Below are 20528 nucleotides of genomic sequence, written 5' to 3' on the forward strand. Positions count from 1 at the left end.
CATGTATTCATGTTGGTAATAATACTTAGCACTTCTACAGTGCCATCTATTCAAGGATTTCAAGTGTTTTAACATTGATTAACTAAGCCTCAGACAACCCTTGTGCAGTAGATATTCTATTTATATTTTATAATACTTACTCAAAGATAACTCTTGGACACTTTAGAAATACATAATTCTGTCAATAAATGTTCTCAGCCAGTTCAAACTGCAATGAACAATACACAAATTTAGCATCTAAAGCAGTTCACCTAATGATTTACCATGTTGCTGTCTTCTGCACCATCATAAGAAACTCATGTGTCACTGATTTTAGTTTCTATGCTTATTCAGTGTCTGCTGGCTGACGTACTGAAAGGACACCATGCTTCTTGGATAAAAGAGCCACCTCACTCTAATATGCTGGTTGGTAGCTTTCCTGGCCATCTCTGGAACTTCTTGCATATTTTTCTTTTTAATGCTAATTTTGTAAAGGATCTGGTATATATTGTTGTTGATACATCTCAGGAATCAGTGATACAAATTCAGAGCAGTAGATACGTTCAACACGTACATATTGCTTTTCAAATAATAGGTTATGTTTTGGGGGATGGGGAGGACCGTATTTAAAGTTAGGTTTTATTTCTCTTTTTAAGTACCCAATTCTCACTGTGTTTGTACTGGAAAAAAAATCTTTTTGTTGTAAGTCATTTGAGATTTCCACTTTCACATGATGCAGAGCTTGGCAGATGACAATATAAAATGAAGCAAATTTGGAGTGGATGGTGTTCATCAAGCCCCCAGGCATAATATAGGCATTTAAATACTTATTTATTAATAATTTTCATTTGAAGTGCTCAGAAAGCATTTGAGAAACTGCAATCAAGCGTTGAGTAAATCATGTACTTTTGCTAATTATGTACAAAAAACTATGATAAAAGGACATATCGCAACATCAAATGCTAGAATGGAGATACCAACAATTTTCTCAGCAGGTCAACTCAAAGCTCCCAGCCTCCTGTATTAGATAATTTGTGCTAACTTTCTCCATCCTGCAATAAAAATGCTTCCACAGGAGTTCTCACTTGAATACTTGAATAGTTACTCATGAGCTGCTCAGGAAGCCAATTTAAGATTAAATAAGCCTATTGAATAAAACAAAACTGGGCAGACCGTGCCCAACAACCCAAGCACCATCCACCATATGAAGATCTCAGTATCTCCACAGTACTGTCCATCACCACCTTCATGGGCACTTTGGTGGCCTCTCTACAGTTCAGGATCCATACAGGGGAAAAAGTACTGGAAACTGGAGGGGATGCTGGGGGAAGTGAGATGGTAGATAATGACTATCTTTTCCCTGCTAATACCACAGAGTTTACCTGGAAAAGGCAATCAGCTCGAAGATTCCACAAAAGGACTACATACAGGAACAGTGAGAACATCCCTGGCTACATTAGATAGAATAATAACAATGACAAACGTTAATAGTGGTGAAAACTTCTCCTGCTTCAGAGGACATGCCAACCACTAACTGTGGTGGATAAGAAAGAATATCACCTGTAGCCAGGTTATTCCATAAGTGTACGCTATGGGGTTTGGTTTTGCATCTTTCTCTCCAGCATCCGGTACTGGACTACTGTCAGATGAGATACTGGACCAGATGGCCCACTGGTCTGATTTAGTACGTCAATTCATATATTCCTAGCTTGAACAATATATTTTAAAAAAAGTAAATCTAACTAGCAATAAAAATGAAATTGACCTTTGTTCTAGATTGACTCTGCTGCAGAGGTCTGACATTCAGAAAATGTTTTTTTCTAATACAGTACTTTTCAGAATGAGATTGGAGTACTAAATATCACCTTTGCAACTGTAGGAGGATATAATTGATTTTGAAGCAGTTTTTTCAATGGGAACAATGAGAAGAGGAATTGGTTAAGCATATGGCCAAAAGCATTGTGAAACATCCCAGCAAGTTTGTTGATGGTTGTTAATCTAAAAATATTTCTCAGTTCAAAACTGACAATTTATAGTGCAACAATAGAAACTGCATCAAATTCATTGCTGTTACACAAAATATATGTAGCATGTTTTAAAGTCTTCAAAATGATGTCATCCAGCAATCTATACATACACTTTAGAGTATTTTGCCAGTTTTGCCACTAATTTCAATGCAGCCAAGATTTCACTGTCTTCTAGTTGTTGCCTAATTAATTACTTAGGCCCTGATCCTGCAATCAGAGTAAGGTGGGCACTCTTGCACCTGTGCAGCGTCCAACTGACTAATAGGAGTCCACCCACCTAGATTTGATTTGCAGGCCCTTCTGTTTCCATAGCATATGTCTGTTTCCATAGCATTTTTATATTAGGAACAAATTCCTCTTGCCCGCTCACCTGAAATTAGTGAAACATCGTTACCATTTCATGATCAATCATAGTCAAAGGCAGCAGAGTACATTTTGTGTTTGAGCTTGTACATTTTCATAGCAATTTTGAAAGGCTGTTATATCATAGAATCTTAGAATATCAGGGTTGGAAGGGACCTCAGGAGGTCATCTAGTCCAACCCCCTGCAGAACTAAGCATGCCATTTAGGTCTTTATCATGGCCGTACTGTGTTTATACATTATATACAATTAGATTTTAAATGCACAACTCAGAAAAAAATCTGACCCATGAAACAATTGTTACAGAACAAAAAATACAAAAACAAAAATTACTCTGTCTTCTGTGTCACTACGAATAATGATGTCTGCATGCATAGCAGGCTTCTGTACTCAAGTAAGATGTTTGTCTGTAACTTGTCATGAATGCAGAAAGCTATACCAAATACACTACACTAATAAGAAACCATTTAGAAATAAATTTATCTCTGTTGAAATCTTGGTTCACAGATATCAACATCGTTGTGAATTACAAAGAAACTTGACTGTTTCTCACAATATTACAGGATGTTCCTAGATAAGAATGCACTCTAGTAGTCATAAAAACAAATTATAATGCTGCCAGAATAACCAGACAACAAAGTAAGTGCACTGTAATGTGAAATGGGTAGATTAATGGTCATACTGCAGCATGAATAAAAGTTTACATTTATTAACATTAAGTATCTCCACCTGCAGCTTCTCAGAGTTATCAAAAATTAAGCTTTGCTTTACAGTGACAGATAATTGAAATGTCAGTACTCTAGCCTTCTGATATCAACTTCTGCTTGCCCTATGTGACCTGGGTTGTTAAAAAAAAATCTTGTCATGACACTGAAGAACAAGTCATGTGTTTACTATGTGTGGTTCTACAGTTATTACCCATGTGACTTGACCACATTATTGGCTTTAGCTAAAGACCTTGTTTTACTTCAGAAAAACATTAAAACTTACACAGTCAGCTCAAATGTGACTCAAAAGTTTTGGGTGTGTGCGTGTGTTTAAAAAAAATGGCAGTGGCAACTAAACTAATGGAAATGTTTCTATACTGGTTAAAAAATCCTCCTGCAAACTTTTATTTTAAAAATAAATTTTCACTTGCAATATTTGTAACCCGTATTTAACACCATTCAGTTTTTGCAAAAGAACATGAAACTGACTAGAAATAAGTTATAAAATCAAAAGTTAGTCATTTCCACTAATCTGTGTTGGGGGAAATAACAAAATGTAAATTAAAAACTTTAATGCTAAAAGGTAAATTTGATTTTAAAAATTCTTTCAACTTCTATAAGCTTAGGTATTTGTAAAATAAATAAGGAGAATTACTTAATTATACTAATATAATTTGTACATGTGAGGCTGTTTTTGTTCTTCTGGCTTTTCTGAGTTTTAAATTGGTTTATCTTTTTTACTTTTTTATTACTAGAATGTTTATATTTAACCTCACCCCCCATTTGGAAAAATGTAATAACAAAAAGTTGTAGGAAATATTGACCGACAGCTGTTTGATTTTTTTTTTTGATTAATATTTGTCTCAAGCTATCCTTAAGCTTAGACTGACTACCTCCTCTCATTCCGCCATGTACTCTCCTTTTCCTTCCGCTCCTACCTTCCTACTTGGTTTCAGAGTAGCAGCCGTGTTAGTCTGTAGCTCACGAAAGCTTATGCTCAGATAAATTGGTTAGTCTCTAAGGTGCCACAAGTACTCCTTTTCTTCTTCCTACTTGGATTTCCTAAGTAATATCCCTATGATTTCTCAAGCCTGCACTGTTCTATGTATCACACATGCTGTAGATCCTGATCCTATGAGATCTTCTACATCTCTGAATCCTGAAGTCTATAATCCCACTGATTTTAAGTTTCCATGCTCACTACTGGCATATTATGATTTTTGTTGACACTGGCTGTTGCCTCGATCCCATAAATCTATAAAGGAAAACTTAGTCCCCACTTAAAATCTAGATCAGATACAAATGAAACAGTGGAAATTCAAATGCACCACTATTTTTAAAATTCTTAATTTAATTCATAGAGATTCTGTGCCCTACTCTGTAAATGTTGCTGTATTATCAACTACAAACACTGAAAAATCAGCAGCTCTCCCTACCTCCACCCTTCTAAAAATAATGGGGTTGCCTTAGAAATCATGTGTTATAAAAAATATGTATTTTGGATTATTTTGATTTGTCTTCTGGTATTAGAGCGTTGAGAGTTTGTGTTTTTAAGCTTTTCACTGCAATATTGCAGAATCTTCTTTTAGCTCACGTGGCAGGAGCCTGGGCTTTTGGAGCTGCAGGAATGACTTGTGTCCCTGTTGTTGTTGTGTGGGACTGAGGGACTGCAGTGTAGTTGTAGCAGTGTTGGTCCCAGGATATTAGAGAGACAAGGTGGATGAGGTAATATCTTATTGGACCAGTATAGGACCTGAAGAAGAGCTCAGGGTAAGCTTGAAAGCTTGTCTCTCTTACCAATAGAAGTTGGTCCAGTAAAATATATTACCTCGCCCCCCCCCCCCCTTCTCTCTGTAATGTACAGCACAGCAACAGCCATAGGGGTCTCCATGGCTGCAGATGTAGTTACATATGGGCATGAAAAAGGTTGAGTGTGTATATGGGGCTGGCAAGGAGACCAACCTGCATGGGGGTAGCTACAGTGGAAAAGGGGGATGTTAAGGGCCCAGGCCTAGTACTGCTCATAGCCTTACACACCTGGCCCATGCACAGTGGCTCATGGCCCTTCATTGTTCATAATACCACTTGCCTAGCTGGTACCAGGTGGCCTGTCACTACACATAGCCTGGCCTGTACAGGGTGGCCCGTCGCTGTTCATAGCACTGAATGCCTGTTCTGTATAGCATGGCCTGTCACTGTTCACAGCATAGCATGCCTGAGCTGTTCAGGGTGACCCATCACGGTTTTGAGCACCCCATGCACAGGTTGTATGGGATGGTCTTGGGCCCATCATTGTTAATAGATTGTTGCACAGCTGGGCTGTACAAGATGATCTGTAACTGTTCGCAGTGTGGGTGCCAACTCTCCAGGATTGTCCTGGAGTCTCCAGGAATTAAAAACTAATCTTTAATTAAAGATTACGTCGTGTGATGAAACCTCCAGGAATACGTTCAACCAAAACTGGTAACTGTACTTTGCAGCACTGCATGCCACAACTGTACATGGTGATGTGTCATTGTTCATAGTACCGCACGCCTGGGCTTTCCGTTGTGGCCTGTGCCTTGCCACTACTCATAGCATTGTACGCACCTAGTGGTCTGTGGCCTGTCTGTGTTCATATGATCGCAGGCCTGGGCTGTCCATGATGAACTTGGGACTGTCACTGGCTCAGCACAGGATGTCAGGGCTGTACAGGTTGGCCAGTCTCTGTTCATAGTAGTGCAGCCCAGGGCTGCATGAGATGGACTTGGCCCATCGCTGGTCAAAGCAATGTACGCCTGTCCTGCAAGTAGGGTGACCAGGTGTCCGGTTTTCAACTGGAACAGCTGGTTGAAAAGGGATCGTGGCGGCTCCAGCCAGCGGCGTGCAGCGGGGCTGGCAGGTTCCCTGTTAGCCTCTGTGCCAGGCGCCCTCTGGGAAGCAGCTGACATGTCCCCCGTCCGGCTCCTACGTGTAGGGGCCGCCAGGAGGCTCCTTGCGCTGCTCTCGCCTGCAGGCACCGCCCTACCCCAGCTCCCACTGGCTGCGTTTCCCAGCCAATTGGAGTGCGGAGCTGGTGCTTGGGGCGGGAGCAGCGCGCGGAGCCCCGCGGCTGCCCCACCTAGGAGCTGGATCTGTTGGCCACTTCAGGGGCACACTGCAGTGCTAGGGCAGCTAGGAACTAGCCTGCCTTCGTCCTGCAGCACCGCCGACGGGACTTTTAACGGCCCGGCTGGCAGTGCTGGCCGGAGCTGCCAGGGTCCCTTTTTAACCAGGCGTTCCGGTCGAAAACCGGACGCCTGGCAACCCTCAACGCGCCCTCGGTTGACGGGGTGGCCTGTCGCTGTCACAGCCTAGCACTGCACCCCGGTCTGTACATGGGCCTGTCTGGGGGTCCCGTGACTGCGGGGGGGCCAGGGTCTGGGACTGTTCAAAGCACCGCCCCCAGCTCCGCTGCTCCCGCACGCCCCCTGAGCCCGGGAGCAGGTTCATCAGGGCCAATCCCCGCGCCCACAGGGGTCGCCCCTACGTTCCGGGTACCCCGCTATGGGGGAGGGGTGACCGCTGCGGGCCTGGCCGCCCCGCCTATGGGGGAGGGGTCAGGCCACCCCGCTCCGCCCACAGCCCAGTGAGGCTCCCCCGGCCCCCACCAGCCTCCTTCCGGACCAATCCCACTGCCCGCGTTCCCGAGCTGATACCCAATCGTGAAAGCCGAAACTCAGCGCAAAAACAGCCAATGGACGGCTGGGCGGGGCGGGACTGAGGGCAGCAGCCGGCTCGGGTGAGCGGCGGATGCGGACGGGGTTGGGGTGAGGCGTGCAGCGTGCGCATGTCTGTGCGGGGCCCGGGAGAGAGGCAGGCGGCTCATGGTGACGTCATTCCCTCGTGCCGGGCCCGGCGCGCGCGTGTGGGTGGGGGGGAGAGGCGGAAGAGGCTGCCGCAGGGAGTTGAACTGGTGTGTGAGAGGAGCGGGGGCTAGTTCGGGGGGAGGGCCATTGCGGGGAGTCAAAGGGCGCAGGGCTGGGGGAGGCTCTGTGGGTTCTGGGGCAGGGTCTGTCTGGGGGGAGGGATTCTGGGGCAGGGTCTGTGGGGGGGGGCAGGATCTGTGTGTATGTGGGGGGGTTCTGGGGTAGGGTGTGTAAAGGGGGGAGAAGTGGGGGTGGTTGTACAGTATGTTTCAGGACCCTAGCAGTAAATGACTGCTGAGTGCGTGCGCACTGGACCGTGCCCAGCTTGTGCTGACATCTTGACTTATGTTGAATAGTCATGGGTGCTTCCGTTCTCTCATCAGATGTAAATTACGGATATTACACATCTCTGCGTAGAGCATACTCTTTTTGTTGTTGCCTAGAACGCCCCATGAGAAAAATATCTTGATTGCAACATGTACAAATTGAAGCTCAAGATTTTCTCGCATATGTATAGACACTGGCCAGCCTCTTGGTACCTTCCATATCCTGTTTGGTACAAGAGTATGATAGCAGTTTTTTGAGATTTCATTCCTGGCAGGTATTGAGAAATGCATTTAATCTCAGAGCTGTCTTGCTGAGGCTACTCCCTGAAAATGAAAGACCATGCTGATCACCAACATCTTCACCTCTCATCTTTCTGCCAAACTAAGTTGAAACGGTTCTCATTTCTTTGGTTGTGATAGCATCCATGTTGCTGATATCACACCAGTAAAAATGTGCTTCCTTTTATTCTCTCATATCATCAAGATCCCTAGATATTGAAATGGGAGAAAAGCATGATTTAATTCTACAGTACCACCAGTATCAAAACTTTCTTGTATGGTGTTCTGTTCCAGATTTCAGAAGTGGCACAAAATAGAAATACCTTGAGCACCGGTGAACTTTTAGTTTCCAAATGAATGTACAAGGAGTAGTCCCTACTGCTGTTAACGGGGTTTTGAGAATTTTTTATTTTTAAAATTGTGATTATGGTTTGACACACTATAGCTGTAAATACATATGTATCATACTGCTCTGACAAAGTCAATATGAAGCAAAGGCAGAACAGGCCTTAAATATGCTGTTCTATATATGAATGTAGATTTTGGTGTATTTTATTCCCCTTGGCCCATTACTTCTGTAATTTCTTCCTTTAAGAGTCTGTCCCTGTTTTTTGCACAGTTATGTGTAGTGAGTTTCTTTAGCAATACAAATAATATTTCACAAATATTTCTCAGATACATTTGTTCTGAGTGTAGCAGTGCATCAAATGAGATGGTCCAAAAGATTCTGGGGTATCATCAGTTTCCAGATGGTAAACTCTTCAGAGAAAGAACTGTCTTTTTGTTTATGAAAGTGTACTAGATGCGTAAGGCACTATGGAAATAATATTAAACTTAGAATGCCATGAAAAGGACATGTTCTACTAGAGCTATATTTGAGATGTGAGACTTGCAGTTGAATTCCGATGCATGCTACTGAGTCCAACCTTCCATCAGTTCATGCTATACTTAATACCTAGTAGGCTACATCTAGACCAGTAAAGATCCTGAAGTCCTGTTGGTATTTGCTGCTATAGCTCTGTTATCTGTACACTGTATTTTAAACATTTTAATAATTTGGTTGAAATTTCAGGAGGCAGGGGAGGGCAAAGACTGTACAGTCCAGCTATAGAATATTCCAACCATGTCAATAGTGCCTTGCTAGAAAGAATAGGGTTGAATGGCTAGTGGCTTTTCCTTCAGCAGTATTGATTAGTTAAAATTCCCCAAAAGTAGTTATGACTTACAGCAAAGTGAACTCTCATTCTGCATCAAACCATTTGATGAGAACACTTGAGCCATTTTCTATTACAAATGGGCAACAATTATGGGAGAAATGTTAGAAGATGGTATGTCTCTGAAGACACCTACATCATAGTGCATGCTATTTGTCCTTTATAATTGTTTGGCTGTTAGATAAAATCACATGCAGTAGCATATCATGCTACATACTGCAGCACATACTTCTCTAAAATATGAAACCAAGTGATCTATAACTCTACCACTAGACTTGGATATGTGACTTTAAAAAAAAAAATCCATATCAGCCTCTCATCTCTGACCAGTATATAATATTTTTCCATAGAATTCCTGCCTCATTCAATACACAGAAAGGATGGTAGTCACTGAGGCCTGGCCTACGCTAGAGGGGAGGGAATCGATCTGAGTTACACAACTTCAGCTATGTGACTAACGTAGCTGAAGTCGACATACTTAGTTCTACTTATTGTAGTGTCTTCACTGCGTTAAGTCGACTGCTGACACTCCCCCGTCGACTCCGCCTGCACCTCTCGCTCCGGTGGAGTACTGGAGAGTGCTCGGCAGTTGATATATTGCGTCTTCACAAGACGCGATAAATGAACCCCTGCTGGATTGATCGCTCTGGAGGTAAGTGCAGACGTGCCCTAAGAGAGCAGCTATTCAATATTTCTTTTTATCCTAATCAATAAGTGTATAATCCCATGCCTTATTTACTGCAACATTCAAACTCTGCATTGGATACAGAAGTATTAATTTCCTCATGGTCTTTTCTCTGGTGCCCATCAATGTAGTAGCTGATAATGCTTCACGAACATGAATTAATTTCTTCACAATATCCATGGGAAGTAAGGTGGTATGTATTTATTATCCCCTTTTACACATGGGGAGTGAAGTCCAAAATTGTCAAGGGTGATAAAAGTTTTATAGGCCTTTATATGTTCAGACCACAGGTCCCATTGAGTTGCAGCTGAGAATGCTAAGCACTTCTGAAAATGAATCCCCAGGTATCTCTATTGGGTATGCAGAAAATGAGGAACACCGTTAATGGCCATCTGTGAAAATTTTGGTTTATGTGACTTTTCCAGAATCTCACAGCTAACAGGAACTCTGTGATAGAGGCAGGGATAGAATCCAGTTCTTCAGAGTGGTGGTTAAAGCAGCCTCATTTCCTGCATAATCCCCTGCCTCATTTGCTGCATAACTTCCTACTTCTGCAATAGATGAGGTAGGGGTCCTACAGATAAGTCTCTTTCATTATACAATCCTGTTCATTCCCTGAGTGCTGTCCATCCTGTGCATTGAATGAAATGGGGTCTGTCACACCACTTCAGTTATCCTTCACCAGCATTGTGTTTTGTTGTGGTGGTCAAGCAGGCCACCCCCTGTAGTACTAGTTACATATATTTACCATCCCCCAGCCATCTCCCCACTTGCTTCTGGGGATGGGAACAGGACTAGCAACAACCAGTTGCCTTCCTCGGGTTTTCTGCTCTCCCCAGAGCTTTCTTCCTCTCAATTTATATATTCCCAGCTGCTAGGGTTCCTTCCCTCTGAAATGATCCCCTCAGCCATAGCTCAGTTAATTGGTCTCAATAAACTTATACTGGTGGGGATTTGAATCTCGGGCTGAGTCAGCTCCTGACTCAGTACATACTTTCCAAAGGACCCTGTAACAGTATGATCATGTAATTAAAGACTGTCATAATGCCTAAGCAAAAGGGAGCCAAATTAACTTTGCGCAGGCAACCTTAATTCTGGCATTTCCTCACTTTTGCGTGTTCAATTTTGCAGCCGTAACATTCTTTTAATATATGTGTATTACAAATTTCCTAAGTTTTAAAGAAAGCAAACTGAAAAAAACAAACCATATTGACCACTATATGGGTCATGAGTAGAATTGCAATCTTTAGACCCCCAGCACAGAACTCTTGCCACATGAGCTAACTAACTGTAGCAGTAGTAGGCTGTTGTCCTCTGTGACCTAGCCAGTAAAGATTGATGAAAGACATACTTTCTTAGTCTGTTTCACAGCTATTTGCTACACATGAGGAGGAATGATGATTCTCAGGAATTCTGAGTTCAGTTCAAAGTTCAGGAGGAGAGTGTTTTCTGGTGGTTATTGATCTTTTTTTATATCCTGTGCTCCCAGTGTCAAAAACTGAGTTGAGGTTGAATTAAGCTAATCATTTACTGTTTCCACGTGTCAGATGTAGAGAAAGTAACACTAATGAATCGTCAGAGTAAGAGGGTGTTAGATTATAAAATGACAAGATAATGCTTGTCAGCAATTTATCTTTAAGAATTTAGTTTTAATCTTAGATTTTCATTTTGTCATTTGACTTTTAACATATAGCACTTGCAGTTCATTTTTGTGGCCCATATTCAAGAAACATCGCTATCCACAAAATCACTTAAGCACCTGCTTAATTTGAACTCAATAGAGCTCAAACACAAGTGCTTTCATGAACTGGATCCTATAATGGAATATATACATTATATTGCAACAGAAATATCATGGAAGCTAATTAAGTGACATGGCATTTTAATGTACTAGCCTTTCATTTTTTTAGACATTAGTTTGATCACCAGGAAAACCAATTCTTCAGGGACAGTTTTCCACATCACTAAACATAACTTGAAGTCTTCTCAAAACGTGAATTACAGAATACTGGAATAGCTTGGATGCACTACGGTGCTGTCGAAACAATGTGGCCCAGATCCTCAAAGGTATTTGAGGATCTCGGCTCATGTAAAATTTTGTCTAGGAACTGCATGTGCTTTGTTTAGTTCTGGCCAATGCCGTCAATATCTCTTTCAGTGACATTAAAATGCACTAAACTAGACAATCCTATGCAATGTCTGGTTATTACTATGCCATCATTGTTTGAATGACTGTAGTCATAGTTTAGAGTTTGGTTCAGTTACTACTTGGAATAAACTCTTATTTGTAAATGTTTGGGGAAGATCTATATTTTCTTTTTGTTTTACTTAGATTGTATTTTACTGTAATCTGCTGTTGCTTCTGCTTGGTTCTGTAGTGAAGTACTGTAGGATCTCAACTACTCGAACACTAGAATTATTCATATAATTAGAATTCAATTTAAAGAAAAATACTGTAACAAAATGTTCAATAAAGGCTCCTCTTCTCCATCATTTGCTGAAACCATTCATGGTTTATTTTTTATTTGGCCTTAGCAGCACTTTCCTTTGACATGTAAAGTCTTAAAGTTTTCTTTTATACTTCTGTAGTGTCTGTAATTGTGAACACCCATCTCCTTCCCCCATACAGCCAGAACTCTCACACTCTTCTTGTTTCCAGATCTGTCCGTTATTGCCAAAATCTCTTGCACAGCTTTTCAACAAGAATTAATAAATACAAATGAATAAGTGCCTTATAACTGGTAAGCAATTAACAAATTGGCAAAGTGACCTCATAAAGTCATAGATTCTAAGGCCCAAAAGGAACATTATGATCATCCAGTCTGACCTTCTATATAACACAGGTCATAGAGCTTCCCAAGAATAATTCTTAGTGTATATTTTTTAGAAAAACATCCGCTCTTGATTTAAAAATTGGCAGTGACAGAGAATCCACCACAATCCTTTGGAAACTGTTCTGATGGTTAATTACTCTCACCTTTAAACATTTACATTTTATTTCCAATCTGAATTTGTCTAGCTTCAACTTCCAGCCATTGGATTGTATTATAACTTTCTCTGCTAGATTGAAGAGCCCATTATTAAATATTTTTTCATCATGTAAATATTTGTAGATTTTAATCAAGTCACCCCTCAACCTTTTCTTTGTTAGACTCAAGGAGCTCAATCTATTTAGCATATCTCTATAAGGTATGTTTTCTAATCCATTAATCATTCTTGTGGCTCTTTTCTGAACCCTCTCCAATTTATAAACATCCTTTTTGAATTGTATGTCCTGAACTGCACACAGTTTTACAGCAGGGTCTCACCAGTGCCAACTACGGAGTTAAAATAACCTCTCTACTCCTAGTCAGAATTCCCCTGTTTATGCATCAGCTCTTTTGGCCATAGTGTCACACTTGGAGCTGATGTTCAGCTGATTATCCATCACAACCCCCAAATCTTTTTCAGAGTCATTGCTTCCCAGAATAGAGTCCCCCATCCTGTAAGTATGGCCTGCACTCTTTGTTCCTAGATGTATACATTTACTCTATTAAAACACATTGTTTGCTTGTGCCCGGTTAACCAAGCAATCCAGATCACTCTGTATCAGTCACTTGTCCCCTTCATTATTTATAACTCCTCCAAATAAACTAAAATTGGAAAATTGTTTTCTAGACAGGGAGATGTGTTGGCTGTTCCTCAGATAGGCAGGTTCAGCTACTAGTGATTTTGGATAATCAGGGAGCCTAATCTAATAAGCATGAGGTTATGTCTGTTGTTATGGAAGTGATGGAGATAGTAGAAATTAGCATTATGATTTTCTCACAGGATCCGAAAGGACAAGCAGATGGGTTATGAAAGCATTAACACTTGTTCAAAAAACCCATGTCTATTACTAGCAAACCTGATAAAAATTCTTCAAAACTTGTATTAGGTAAGTGGATTTGTTTTAGTTTATGTAGTTTCCTCAGTTAGTGTACTGTATGCACCAACCCCAGAGGGGAATAATGGATTTAAGACAAAATCAGTTGAGCAGCTGAACAGATAGGATGCGTGTTACATAATTGCATCATGCTTTGGGAACTCCGTTGGGGCCCAAAATTCTAGTGCTATATTAATTTGAGAAGGGGTAGTGTCTCAGCATGACATCTGTTGTGGAGTGTGGTGCAGACTTTGACACTTGCTGGATGTCTGAAGAGCAAACACGTGTGTGTGTTGTGTGACAAGTGACTTGACTTCTGTGTTTGGAGATAGCGACGCCCGTCCTCAGATTTGGAATCGTTGTCTTGATAATGCCAACTCTAAAGTTTACAACTCTTGATTCAGGCCCTCCAGAAAAGCATGAGAGTAGCATAAAAATCATGAGATTTTAAAAAAATGGTGTGCTGTTTATTTGCATTCCAATTTTTGAACTTTTAGGGTATACTGGGGTCATGTTTTCAAGCTTTGTGTCACAACAATGAGGGCCAGAAACTTACTTTTTTAATGAAAGCTGAAATTCTATGTAATCCCTTGATTCCAAGAATTGAGCCTCTAAGAAAAACAATAAATTTGGTGAGATGGCAACGCTGTTTTTCAGAAATGTTTAAAACTTCATTTAAGTCTTCATTGTAATGCCAAAAACAGAAGATAATTTTTCATTTACCTAAATACAGTAATGTGTGCTGGTAAAATAGTGAGGAGATTAGAATTGCATGACTGTCCAAAGGTAGTTCTTCACATGTTCTTGTAATAATTAGATAATTCGGCATTACTTCTATCAAATTACTGTATTAAACTTCTTTAAAAGCTCTGATTCTCTAGTTTCGTGAGGATGGTGTTTCAAATATTCATCGACTGATGGTCAGTTAGTGACACCAAGTGGATTTATTGGGGAATAACATGTTCCATTGATGAGACGTGCTGAGACATCTTCTTTGTGCATGTAATGAAGGCATCAGTGGGAACGCCAGTTAAGGTTGAATTGAGATGTACGCTTAGTTCAGGACTAAAACCCTTATGCTTCACACTTCAGTGAGTAAAAATAGTTTCCAAATTTGGCAGAGGACAGTTGAATTTTCTTTGCAGAAGAGACATTTAATAATTCTCTCTTTTTCAAATTTTGCCCTGACAATCTTGCAGGTTTTTGGGGGTGGGGGAGGCAGGCAAAGTCACTATTTAGGGAGGGCAGGAGGACACCTACCCCCTCTCCCCCAAGTTTCATACCACATTATAATTTTACAAACAATACACATATCTAAAATATGATGTTTGTGCAGTCGCATTCTTTTTGCTGATTTTCCCAGCCTGTTCCTACAAATCCCATAATCCACAGCCACCACCTCATGGCGCTCTTCACTTCAGTGGGAAGTGTATTAACGCATGGCATCACTTCTTGTGTTGAAACAGTCCTGTGTCTACATACGCATTGGTGGAGGTTGGAAGAATTCTGCTTTTTAGACATGGCGTTCCATCCTTTCTGGTAAGTACGTTTTTTTCAACGATGTGTGTCATTATTTGGTCTCTTTGATTAAAAAAATAATATTCAGTTGATTCTTTAGTCCATCACTTCAATATTCACTGAAGTTCACAGACAGGCTTCAGGCAGAGTCTGCTTCATTTTATAACATAATACCTTGTTTATTTGAATTACATGAAGAGTAAAAGTAAGAAAACTCTCTGAACGCATAATGTGCCTATGTTCTAACTCATGTTCTTACAATGTAAACACTTGTTGCCCTGACAGCCTGAAAACACACACACATAATAATAGGCCAGCGATTTTTAAAAATTATTATTATAGTTTTAACTGGTTTAGGGGATTGTTTTGTTGTTCTTGGTACTTCCTGTCAAAATGTGCAATGCATATATATTCTCTGTAATTTTATTCTTTCAAAGTTTAAGGATTACAGTACTGTTCTGTTAGTTTTTTTACAGGTCTGTGTATTTCATAATTTTCTCTCTCATGCTTGGTTTCAGAGTAACAGTCGTGTTAGTTTGTATTCGCAAAAAGAAAAGGAGTACTTGTGGCACCTTAGAGACTAACCAATTTATTTGAGCATAAGCTTTCGTGAGCTACATCTCACTTCATCGGATGCTTATGCTTATGCTTAAATTTAATTCTTTGAGTAGTGAATTCTAAAATGTCTAACCTGCCCTGGCTGGAGTAATTATCATTATTACGCTTATTACCATCTTCTGCTTTGTCATTCATTATTTAAAGTGATACAATCAAATAGTAGTAGCCTTCTAGAATGTAAACTTAGCTTGTACTCACCTTAGCAGTGCCAGTTTCAAGAAAAAAAATAAAGCAACTATCTAATATTGATGAGTGTCATTAACATTCGTGAAATACCTAAGTTTAGACACTGTGCAGATGAAGGTTGCTTATTTTCAAATTGCATTTTTAATTGTATCTGTAAAATAACTTTAAAATTTGAAAGAAATAAGTATGGTTCCAAGTCTGATACTAATAGTAATGATGGAGTCAAATGTTAGTGAGTCATGTACATGATTGTGACTGGTAAATGTAAATGACAAAATAATTAGAAAAATAAATCCCTGTTCTTAATGAGAGAGAAAAAAAAAAAACCTAAATCGCATATGTTAAAATACATTTTTAGTGGAGTGAAAAACAATTGACTAATCGGAGGTTCTCAAACTGTGGGTCGGGACCCCAGAGTGGGTCGCAACCCCATTTTAATAGGGTTGTCAGGGATGGTGTTAGACTTGCAGAGGCCCAGAGCCGAAGCCTGAGCCCCACTGTTCTGGTCGAAGCCAAAGCCTGAGGGGCTTCAGCCCTGGGCAGTGGGGCTCAGGCTTCAGCTTCAGCCTTGGACAGCGGGGCTCAGGTTACAGGCCCCCTGCCTGGAGCTGAAGCCCTTGGGCTTCGGCTTTGGCCCCCCTCTCCCTCATCCGCTACACAGGATGGTGGGGCTCGAGCTTTTGCCCCCCTGTCTGGGGTGGTGGAGCTCAGGTGGGCTCAGGCTTTGGTCCCTCCTCTTGGAGTTATATAGTAATTTTTATTGTCAGAAGGGGGTCGCTGTGCAATGAAGTTTGAGAACCGCTGGAGTAGATAATGGCAATAACACAGTGTATGTCTGTTAAAGAGAGCCAGAGTTATTGCTTCAGTGTGTGATATCCTTTTCCCTGAAGCATACCTCCAGGAAGAGTTCCTTGTCGAATTCTGTGCATATACGCGGATGTCTTTTTTTTTTTTTTTAAAGCAGGGTTATCTAACAGTGTTAAGCAGACAGCTGTCATGCTTTATATAGTGTTTGATTTAACTGACCATTTTTTCCTTTGGTTTCTTCAGTTTTATTTTGCAGAATGATTTGTCTTCACCACTAATACACTTACTAACATCTGATTCACTTGTGCTACCATAAACCAAATCAGAGTAGGAAGCAGCAATCATTTCCAAGCCTTCCATGTAATTGGGGGGAAAGAAAAAAGGAAAAAAATACTGTTTTATTTTTGCTTCATAGTGTTTCATACGTCTTTTTCATTTATTGCACAAGTATTCACTGCCTCATTGAAAGGCATTGTTGTGTTGCCTTTAAATATTTAATTTAATAAAAATAAAATAAGAATAGTGTAGATTTTATTTTATTACTATTTTTGTATGTTTAAAAGCTGATTTAAAAAAAAAAAAAATTTCCCGTGTACAATGGCACCTCTACCACCACAGCAGAGGAATATTTTATCATTTTTTAAAAGAAAGGCCCCTGACTATGAAAACTGTGACAGTGAAGAACCATCCTTTAGGAAGCATTTGCACAGATCATTTTCAAGTAGCATTGTTCTGCCCTCAACACAGAAAAACAAACAGGATAATGATCCTTGTGCCAATATATCAATGGCTACCAACTACACATCTCAGGATGTCCTGTGTGCTCTGACATCACCAGCGGGATAGAAGGTTTTGTTAAACAGAGTTTACCTGTTCATGACAGGAAAAACAACAACATCTCCATAGCTTATTTCATTGCACAAAGAGGAACAACCGATACAGCCTAAGGTTGACATTTCAACTGTAGTTGGTTTTCTTTGTACCCCTTTATTGAATACTCAGTTGTAGAGGATTCTGTTTTTTGCTTTCCATGGCATAACTTTGCTACTCAAAGCACAATTGGACCAGGAGAACAATGCAACAACAGAACATTCATTGAGCGTAGCTTTAAGAAATGGGAAGATTTTCATAGTTGGTTAAAACAACATCCATTCAGTTCCAGGCATACGGCAGTTTTCATTTCATGGCAAAACTACTTGAAACTTAGGAGCAGCAGTTCGAAAAGTGTTGCAGATCAACTTGTTTCCAGTTGTCAGGCTTCCATAGCTGAAAATTGCCAGCATGTTGAAACACTCTTAAAGGTATCCATGCTCTGCATGGTGTTGCTTTTTCACGGCATGATGAAATACCTAACTCTAGCAATCAAGGCAATTTCATGGAAATTCTTGAGCTGGTTGCTTCAACTCAGCCCAGCCTTTTGAATAGACTAAGAAGCAAGTATGGACACTGTGATCCAGTGTGTCTGGGGCAATCCTTACTGGAAATGCCATGGTCAGGGCAGGCTGCAAAAGGGAGAGCAGATACTCCCAAGACTGGTGGGTAACTCTGAAGTTAAACTCCCCAACCAGTCACAAATTGTGCTCCTGATCCCCCACACTGGTTATTGAGAAGCTGAAAAAGGAAATCACACAGACCCCTTTATTGCATTCCAGTTCTCTGGCTCCCAGTCAGCACATAGGTCCAGTACAGTAAGAAATTATTTAAACTCTGTTCACATATACAAAATGTTCTTCTGACCCCAAAGGGTCAGCCACGTTACCAGGTCAGTATAAGTTTGGATCTTACTCAAAATACCACACTGCCAGCCAATCCGTTGCTATCTAAAACTAAAGGTTTATTATAAAGAAAAAAGAACAAGAAGAGAGATGTTAAATGGTAAAGCAGTCACATACGTACAAAGATTCAAAGTCCACGTATCGGGCTCCTAGCAGTATTGGTGAGTTTACTGGCTTGAAAGTCCCTCTGGAACAAATCCACAGCTTGGATGGGTCATTCAGTCCTTTGTTCAGAGCTTCGTTTGTAGAAGGATTACTCCAGAGGTAAGAAGCAGGAATGCCTTTTATAGTCTTTTGCCATGCAACTTGTGCTTCCTTTGTTCCAAACGCAAGCTCCCGAGCACATGGCCTGGAAGCCTTAGAGTTCTATCCATATGCATGCCCCTGCATGCCTTGCTTTGTCATAAGGTGTAGCCCTTGACCCTTTCAGTGGGTTAATTGTACCATTGATACTCCTTGATGAGCTGTCAAACAGGCTAAGCAGTGCTGATGCCAAACTGTCAGGGGGTGTCACCCAGAAGCATAGCACAAGTTTGAAATACAGACATGCATACATATCTATAACTCATAATACAAAGGTGATACAAACATATAAACAAGATTATACTTGGCAAATTATAACATTTTTGCAGATATCTTGCATGGCATATCTTGCACAACTCATTGCAATTTTACAATATTGGTGTTCATAATATCCTAAAGTGTCCCCCAAATTCCATACAGTGTCACAGACACTGTACCTCTCACCAGTACCAGAATGATTTAATATATTCTGCAGCAGAAGCCCTGAGAGAAAGCATTGTTGAAGAGGTTGGACAAGTCAAGTATTTTTTTGTCCTTGTTGATGAAACTAAAGATGCATCAAAAAAAAAAAGAAGAGCTGTGTCTCCTTTTACACTTCTATCGAAAAGGAATAATTCAGGAAAGAGTTCTGGGCTGCTTCCACATGGAAAATCTAAATGCTGAATCCTTTTTAAAAATGATTATTGAAGAACTACAGTATTTGAAGCTTGATATTAATTACATTTGTTGCTCAGTGCTATGATGGAGCTTCTATCTGGGTGGGCAGTACAAGCTCAAATTCAGGAAAGGATTATGCCTGCCATTTATGTGCACTGCCATGCTTACAGGCTTAATCTTGTCATTGCAGATACATATTCCAGGATCACCCAGTATCAGGAAGTCTTTGCATTTGCCAAGGAACTGTACATCTTTAGCAGTAGTTACAAGCACCATGAACTGTTTAAGGCACAGCAGGAGCTAGGTCAGAAGGTACTCGAGCTAGGTACAGTATGTGAAACTCACTGGTCATACCAGCATGACTCCCTCTGAAAACTGCATGTAAGTTATGGCACTGTAGTGGAAACACTGGAAGCCATTTCAGTTTAGAGAGCTGATGGACCATCAGTTAGCTCTGCAAAGGACTTGATGGTAAGGCTAAAGAGCTATTCCTTTCTGTTGAAGCTCTTGGTTTTGGAAAGAATATTCAAAATTTTGAATAGTGCTTTAGAAGAACTGCAGAATAAAAAACTGAATTTATCAAGTGCCATGGATTTAGTAGCAAGCAATGTTGCTGTTCAAGAAATAAGAACATCTGAAAGACTATGTGATGAAGCGGAGATCATTGCCAAGGAACTTGAAACTGTTAGTCCGGATCAGGCAACTGGAACTTTTGATCAGCACAGAAATACAAAAAATGGCAAGAAGACCTAACAAAGTATCCTACAAGCTGGCCTTGTTATTTGTTTCTAGTACACTGAGTGAGTCATTGACACATGATGTTTCCAAGAGCACTCAAAATCTATAAAATCTGATTTCTACAATCCTGTTCTGAACAGAATTCTTGCTGAGCTTGATAGAGGATTCACCTTCAACTCCAGTTTGCTTTCTGCACTAACTGCTTGTGACCGGAAAAGTGAAAATTTTCTTGATTGTGAGAAATTGAAAATAATGGCAGATCAGTATGGATCAACAGGCACCAATTTTTGTGATCTGGATGCAGAAGTAGAAGTTGCTAAGAAGCACATTGCACCAAAAAAATTGACTTCAATTTCTGAATTCTGGAATGTTCTCAATGACATACCAAGGGGTTACCAGTCTTTGCTGTCTAATGTAGATACTATGTTGAGACTTCCAGTCTCTACAGCATCACGTGAAAGGTACTTCTCTGTGCTCAAGAGTAAAGGACTATTTAAGATCCACAGTCAGAGATGAATGCTTAAGTGACTTGGTAATTTTAGTCTGTGAATGTGAA

The 20528-nt window shown here is 40.6% G+C and overlaps 1 protein-coding gene across 14 annotated transcripts in view; it reads left to right on the forward strand.

Moving 5' to 3' along the window:
* WDR89 (WD repeat domain 89) overlaps positions 1 to 20528 on the forward strand; it is a 111472-nt gene that overhangs the window by 61415 nt on the left and 29529 nt on the right. For 2 of the 14 annotated variants that reach the window (XM_074956393.1, XM_074956395.1), the window contains exons 1-2: positions 6972 to 7009; positions 14734 to 14909. The exons of 1 other annotated variant lie outside the window; for it this stretch is intronic. Coding sequence is in view for 5 of the 13 variants with exons in the window: in XM_074956387.1 (XP_074812488.1) it covers positions 14773 to 14909 (137 nt within the window). In the remaining 8 variants the exon portion in view is untranslated. Of the gene's footprint in view, positions 1 to 6964; positions 7010 to 8989; positions 9434 to 9891; positions 10032 to 13276; positions 13383 to 14733; positions 14910 to 20528 lie in introns of those variants that run through there. 11 more of the 14 variants (XM_074956399.1, XM_074956389.1, XM_074956388.1 and 8 more) reach the window with 11 other exon arrangements.

Source organism: Natator depressus, chromosome 6 (genome assembly GCF_965152275.1).
Source record: "Natator depressus isolate rNatDep1 chromosome 6, rNatDep2.hap1, whole genome shotgun sequence".
Taxonomy (NCBI): Eukaryota; Metazoa; Chordata; order Testudines; family Cheloniidae; genus Natator; species Natator depressus.